At 44.6% G+C, this 7,448-nt stretch overlaps 1 protein-coding gene across 1 annotated transcript; it reads left to right on the forward strand.

Annotated features, from left to right (window-relative positions):
* The first annotated feature begins 4,600 nt into the window (after window positions 1-4,600).
* Window positions 4,601-7,448, forward strand: dr1 (down-regulator of transcription 1). Its single transcript, XM_068319417.1, has 3 exons — window positions 4,601-5,371; window positions 5,510-5,673; window positions 6,377-7,448. Exons 1-3 carry the CDS (start codon window positions 5,140-5,142, stop codon window positions 6,521-6,523), a joined length of 543 nt encoding a protein of 180 aa, XP_068175518.1. The 5' UTR covers window positions 4,601-5,139; the 3' UTR covers window positions 6,524-7,448.

The following is a 7,448-nucleotide window of genomic DNA, read 5'->3' on the forward strand; positions in this document are numbered from 1 at the left end:
TATTAACCCTTAGGTACAGATTAAAATGGCTCTACACCTTAGCCAAAGAGACAAAAAATTGACATTTCATAAAAGTCTAAAAAAAAATTGTAATACAGAAATATTTTTTTTCTTTCAACGCACCAATCTTTTCCATTACTCCAGCCCTATCCATAGATATAAAGTTTTTCCATTATTATATATGTCTATATGGAATTTGCCATTACAACCCTCTTTTTCTTCCAATGGGAAAAACACAAAATATGGAATATTTAGAAAAATTTGCATACGGTTAAATATTTCTGATAAAGATATTACAACCTTGACCATGCCAGTAATTGGTAACAATATTAACTTTAATGCATAATTAGTTTTTGGTACAAAGAGAATTTTAAAGTTAATGAACACATTGGCTAATGGTCCAAAACGGATCATGTCATGAAATTGTATGCGCCTCGCCATGGCAACGTGTCCGGTGCAGACAAACAAAAATGAGACCTTTGTACAACTATATATTTTATTATACATATAAACATTTCAACATTCATTAAATTGCAAACATAAGAACATAAGAACAATATTTGTGCAGTGTATGCCGTGGTATGGTATGTTTTTTTGTTGTTGTGTGTGTGTGTTGTTGTGTGTGTGTGTGTGTGTGTGTGTGTGTGTGTGTGTGTGTGTGTGTGTGTGTGTGTGTGTGTGTGTGTGTGTGTGTGTGTGTGTGTGTGTGTGTGTGTGTGTGTGTGTGTGTGTGAGAGAGAGAGAGAGTGAGAATGAATGTTTACTGGCACTTGAAACACGACTCACAGATAATCCTGTAGTGCCTCTTGCATGCATGTGCGTAACACTTTGCGCACTGGCTCCACACTCCCTTCTGATCAGCGCACAGCATATGCAAGTCTTACGTGATTTGGCCGGGACCGGCTGTGGCTCCTCCCCTGCCCCATCTTCCTCTTGATTGGCCCGGCCCTGGACTTCACGGACCAGGCTCGCCGAAAACGGTGCTCTAGGCATCCGCGGTCGGTTCTCCATTGCTGGGGTGACGAGCGCTGCGCCGAGCTGCTCCGAAAAAAGGTGGCGTTTCCAGGACCGAGAGCTGTTCCAGCCGGGGTACACAGACAAGAAAAGACGGAAGGCGTTGTAGCAGGAAACATGGACCATGTGATAAAAAAGACACCTGGGCCAGCGGCGCGTTTGCCGGCTGCAGGAGTAGGTGCCACAAGCCTGCGGAAGAAAAACAAATTACACGAATGATATGCATACAATTTCACACATCCCTCTTGATAAATAGAAAAATATTCAACGAAATAAAGTGCATAGGCTATTGCTATATCGCACAATCAAACGTAGTGAGTAACAGTAAATAAATACCAGTAAGTGAAATAAATAAGTGGTCCAGGTGGTCGACGGCTCCTTTGCAGCGATTATAGTCCATTATTATTTGTGGGGTTTTTTTCCCCCAATTCCTGGACCTCTGGTTCCCGGTGTTTTGTGCTCAGGAGAAGCACGTTTGTTTTGTTTTTGTTTTGGGGGGGGGGGGCGACGACATATGACACGATCGCTGTCTTCATGCGTGAATCCGAACAACGATGACTGCACTTGCCGCTGTTTACTGTCTAAGAGCTGCGGGGGGAGCACAGCCAGCCCCCCCAGCCAGCGGAAAAGATGTAAAAAAACAAACAAAAAAGTGTCCGTGGTCAGCGTGTGGCCCTGGAGCGATTCAGTGAGCTCCAGTGCCACACGCATTCCTTGGTTGCGCTCCACCGGAGCTGACGCAGACCTCCCCGTATAAACCTGGAGCCTCCACGCGTAAGAGGTCTGGACATCACACAAAGCCCAGATTTTGAGTCCGTACTTGGCTGGTTTGGAAGGCATGTATTGTTTGAATGAACAACGGCCCCTAAAAGCGACCATTTATCTACTGTGGCTTCTTTTGATCCAGCAAATTTTGCTGGATCAAAAGAAGCCTCCGGCTCACCTATTGGATGAATGGAAATACATATTTTTGCAGGTGTGTAAACACAGACCTGCAAAACAAATCATGTCCTTATTCATGTCCTTCTGTCACACCAACTACCTTTCATGAAGGTAGTTGTTGTGAATGAAGGAACGAAAATAAGAAGAAGGAGGAGTAAACACAGACGGTGGGTCTGTGTCTGGGCTGTGGGGTCAATGTGGGGACAGTGGCTTGCTGCAGACAATGAAGATCATGTTGCATTATAACATGTCAGCATTATTGTATATAGTAATATATATAATATGCATATATAATATATCAATATTATATATATCTATCTATATATATATATATATATATATATATATGCTTATAGTATATGAAGAATATGTGGTTATAATGGGAGTCAATGAGACCATTTTTGTACCAATTAGTTCCTGTGTACACACGGCGACAATCTACTATTCTATACACTTCCAATGACAGGCATTAAGGAATTTAGAAAATAAAGTGGAAAGAAAATGACTGGCAAAATTTGATATATTTAGCCTTTTAATTGACTGATTTATTGGGAAAGAAAAACATAAAAACAACAAAAATGTCACTTTTGGTACCAATCAGTCCCCAAGGGACTAGTTGTTGAATGTTTTGCTACGTTATTGCATCCGGTCACCGGTGTTCTCAGCAGGCTGCTCTGCCGTCAAACAACAGGTCAGTGAGAGTTGGCACTTCGGCGACGCCCCTTGACTACCGTTGTTAGGGGGCGTAGTACGGCCTGAGTACTGTCTGAGGGAGCCCCTGGTGCCGTAGTGCAGCATGACTGCCTGCCAGACTGCCGGCTCTTTTTCAGCGATCTTGTTTTTAAACCATACTCATATTAATATTAATCTATATACAAGGTGCATTGCATTATAAAGTGTACTATGGGATTATGAGAAAATTATAGGCTTTTAGGTGCGCCTTATAGTGCGGAAGATACTGTAATTAAATCAGTACACATAACAAAAAAGGAAGCATAAGAACATAGAGGAGACATAAGAAGACGTAAGAACAAGTAGATGAACCAAACTATGGACTGACAACAAGGTATCTCCACAAAGTATCTCCACAGTGCATCCCCAGTGTACCCCCCACCCCCCATCTATCCCGCTTGGCTGACCTTGAAGAATCTGCAGATTCAGCTTCAACCCCCTCCTGAGAGAATGGTTGCGCCCCCTGAGGTCAGGGGGCGCAACCATTCTGAAAGAGCTCCTCTGCTGGGCGAAGGTGATGTACAGGGTGTGGGTGGTGTTCACCAGAATCAATCTAAACTTGGACATGGTCCTCCTCTCTAGAACAGTCTCCACAGAATCCAGGTCCTGGCCGATCACTGAACCATTCCTCCGGATGGAGGCACTTGGTGTCTCTTTTCCTGGCACCACCACCCCAACCCACAATGGCGTAGGACAGCACACTGGACACTATGGGTTGGTAGAACAGTCTCTAAGCAGTTCAGAGCTGATGTTGACATCAGTACATCCTACTCTGACCTTTCTTGTACACACAGTCTAGGCTGTACGACCAGTCCAGTCTGCTGTCCAGCCCCAGGTACTTAAAAGTCCCCACAACCTCCTCCTCCTTACCCCAGATGACCACTGGCTGTGGGGAGGAGGATGCCCGCTGGAAATCCAGCATCATCTCCTTGGTTTTGTTGATGTTCAGCTGAAGCTCATTCTGCTGATACCACCCTACAAAGCCCGTCACCACCCTCCTGTAGTCCCCCTCCTCACCCTTTCTGATACATGCAACAATCGCGGTGTCGTCCAAGAACTTATGCATGTGGCATGTATCTGAATTGTGCTGGAAGTAATAAACAAATGTTCATGGTACAAAGTCTGTTCAAATTCATAGTGTGGTATGCAGTGAAACCAGGGACTGATGCTACTATCATAATGGAAGTTGTGTAGAGGGTGGGGAGAAGGGGGGAGAGTACGGTTCCCTTTGAAGGCCCTGTGCTGCTGTTCACCACTGATGATAAACAGTCCCCCATCTGGACATACTATGGTCTGTCCGTCAGATAATCCGTGATCCAGCTCATGAGGAAGGGGTCCACAGTCATGGATGACAGCTTCTCCTGCAGGAGCCGGGGATGGATGGTGGTGAAGGCACTTGAGAAGTCAAAGAAGAGCACCCTGGCTGCACAGCCTCCGACATCCAAGTAGGAGAGAGACCGGTGGAGGAGGTACAGGACTGCATCGTCAGCCCCAACTGGGGCTAGTAGGTGAACTGGAGAGGGTCCATTGCACTCTGCACCTGGGGACGCATGAGCTCCAGGACCAGTCGCTCCAAGGTCTTCATCACGTGTGAGGTGAGAGCGACTGGTCGATAGTCATTGAGCTCTGTCGGGCGTCTCCGTTTGGGCACAGGGACAATGCAGGAAGTCGGGTGTGTGTGTGTGTGTGTTTGTGGGGGGGGGGGGGGGGGGGGTTGGCGTGTTGGTCCAGGGGTCCGCCAGTTGAAGTGAAGTTGCAGTAATACCTGGATTTATGGCAGAAAACAACACACAATAAAAATCATGTATGAGGTTGCTTGTAATTATTCATGTGCACAGCAGATGTCGCTGCAGAATAGGAGGGCGGGTACAGATGCTCTCTTTGTGGTGCCCAGTCTTTTTTTGACGTTATATCCGGTTATACTTTAATGTTCCCTAGAACATAAAGTTACTGTCTAATGTTTGTGAGCTCTAACGAAAGCTGACCCATCTTGGCTGATTTTATTTTATTATAAATGAAGTAACGTAAAGACTGCGGCGCCTCCATCGCTCTGACGGATTTTCCGGCGCACTGTTAGCAGCTCATTGTTAGCCTAGCTTTAGCCATGCTCTCCCACTCGTCCGCTGGTTTGCGGCTTGCTGGCGACGGGGACCGGAGCTACTGTCTAGCTCGGCAGTTAGCTGGTTCAGCATAGTTTTCCAGTATTCGTTTTTATTTGTGTTAATGTTTCGATTTGTGACACATTCCGTAGGACGACAGTGGTTAGAAACCTGACCTCGTTTGTTTTTACGTTGAATCGCTATTTGCCGAATTAGCAAGCTAGCGAATTGTTTGACTGGAAGCCCTATCTTCTCTGACAGACTCAGGAAGTACACGCTACCCGACGGCCTGGTATCGCCAACATCGTCCAGCATTCATTTAAAAACCAGGACGTTCGTTCCTGTCATTTATATGTCTGCCACGATGGCTTCTTCCTCTGGCAACGACGACGACCTCACCATCCCCAGAGCAGCAATCAACAAGATGATTAAAGAAACTCTCCCTAATGTAAGAGTCGCCAACGATGCTCGGGAGCTTGTGGTCAACTGCTGTACGGAATTCATACACCTCATATCCTCGGAAGCCAATGAAATATGCAACAAGTCAGACAAGAAGACCATATCTCCTGAACATGTCATCAACGGTGAGTCCTGGCACTTGTTAACTCAGTCCATGATCATGTAGTATGTCGGGGAGAAGGCGATGGGATGTGGCCATCTCCCGGCCATAGTGTTGAAACCACAGAGGAGTGATTGTGGTTTGTCTTGTTTGTTCACCACAGCCCTTGAGAGCCTTGGTTTTGCATCATACATCACGGAGGTCAAAGATGTGCTGCAGGAGTGCAAAACGGTAGCCCTAAAGAGGAGGAAGGCGAGCTCTCGACTGGAGAACCTCGGAATCCCTGAGGAAGAGCTCCTCAGACAGCAGCAGGAACTGTTTGCAAAGGTATTGTCTGGATAAAACCTCCTGCTTTAATGCATTATGATAGTAGCATCAGTCCCTGGTTTCACTGTATACCACACTATGAATTTGAACAGACTTTGTACCATGAACATTTGCTTATTACTATTTTTGCTAAAAAGACAAGGGGAATCATTTTTAAACCTGTCCTGCTTGACAGACAGCACGCCAGGAGCTACTACTACACATATAGCAGAGCAAAAATACAAAGCTGTACAATCATCGGTGACATCCATCCCCAAAAAGAAAATCTGTAGCATGGAATTATTATGTCATAAAGAACATCAAAGATTACCCTGCACGATGGATACCCAGCTTGTAAGAAGCATGGGCTGCTCAAGGAAAAATGAATTTTCAGAACATTGTCCATTTATATGTGTATATGTTCCAGTCATAACTTAAAAAATAAGAAAAAACATTCATAACACTAGAGTGAAAAATTAGTGACACTGGATGGTTCATTTTCTATTGAATCTACAGAGAAAACTGGGGAGAATGTTACACCTTTACTAGTGTTTAAGTTTAAAACTTGCTTTGGTTACTTTTAATATGTCTAATTCATACAGTATAAATATTTTTAAGATTAATTGATATTCAGCTCTGATTGCTTATCAGATATCAGTCATGATACCACTGCGATGCCCTCATAAACTCTTCTTCTCCCCTCTTGGTTGACGTCCATCTCCAGGCACGGCAGCAGCAGGCAGAGCTCGCCCAGCAGGAGTGGCTACAGATGCAGCAGGCGGCCCAACAGGCACAGATGGCAGCAGCATCTGCCAGCGCTGCCCAGCAGGCCGGCTCCTCTCAGGATGAAGATGAAGAGGAAGACATGTGACATTGTTTCCACTTATTCGCATCCCTTTTTGGGTCAGTGTTGGCACACAAATCGCCCCGTGCTGTCATCGATAGAGACTTGAGACGTATTTGACCGCTGGTATTCATCAACGAGGCACATAGGAATGGACAGTGAAGAGAACTATGAATGGAAATTTCCAGATTTCCACATTCTAGTACCTAAATAGGATGGAGAGGTTGTTAGGACAGCCTTCCATTAATCTCTTCCCCTCCTCTGGTTTTTTTTTAAAGTTGCTTCTGGTTATTCATTTTGTGTGTACTGATAATTTGTAGATGTCTGGATGTGTTATGAACACACTGAAGGCAAACACCGCTCGGGGTGTGACGACAGATTTTGGTGATGCAGCTGGTGTTTTCTCTGTCAGGAACTAGCTCCATCGACTCAGAGCAGTACATTTCTATGTTCCTGAAGGGTAGTTGTCAACAGAAGATCACTTAAGGGGGTGTGAATATTAGATTTTTTGTTTTGGTTAATGGAAATTTAAAAGAATACTTTGTTTATTATTAATGCATTCAGAATTGTAATGATTAATTTTTCCTAGCTTGAGCCTCCCACAGTATTGTTAATTAGACACACCTTTAAGAAGTGGAATATTGTCATCTCATAGAACCAAAGATCATGGACAGACTACCAGCCCACTATTTCGTAAAGGTGTAGCTGTGAGTCTCGTGGCTGACTCCAGTTCAGTGTAAATTGTGTGAAGGATATGAATTTGTAAGATGCTTTGATATCCAGGCTAGCTTTGTTATTTCCCTTCTCCGGTGCAGTACAAAACTTTTGCTTTGTGACTTGTGCCGATCCTCAGTGTAACGACAAGCAACCTAGTTGCGACACACTCGCTTATGCCATCAAGTTGTATTCTTTAAGCAATAAATGAATCATGCTTCTTTTTTTAAACACGAAA

Source organism: Antennarius striatus, chromosome 7 (assembly GCF_040054535.1).
Source record: "Antennarius striatus isolate MH-2024 chromosome 7, ASM4005453v1, whole genome shotgun sequence".
NCBI lineage: Eukaryota > Metazoa > Chordata > Actinopteri > Lophiiformes > Antennariidae > Antennarius > Antennarius striatus.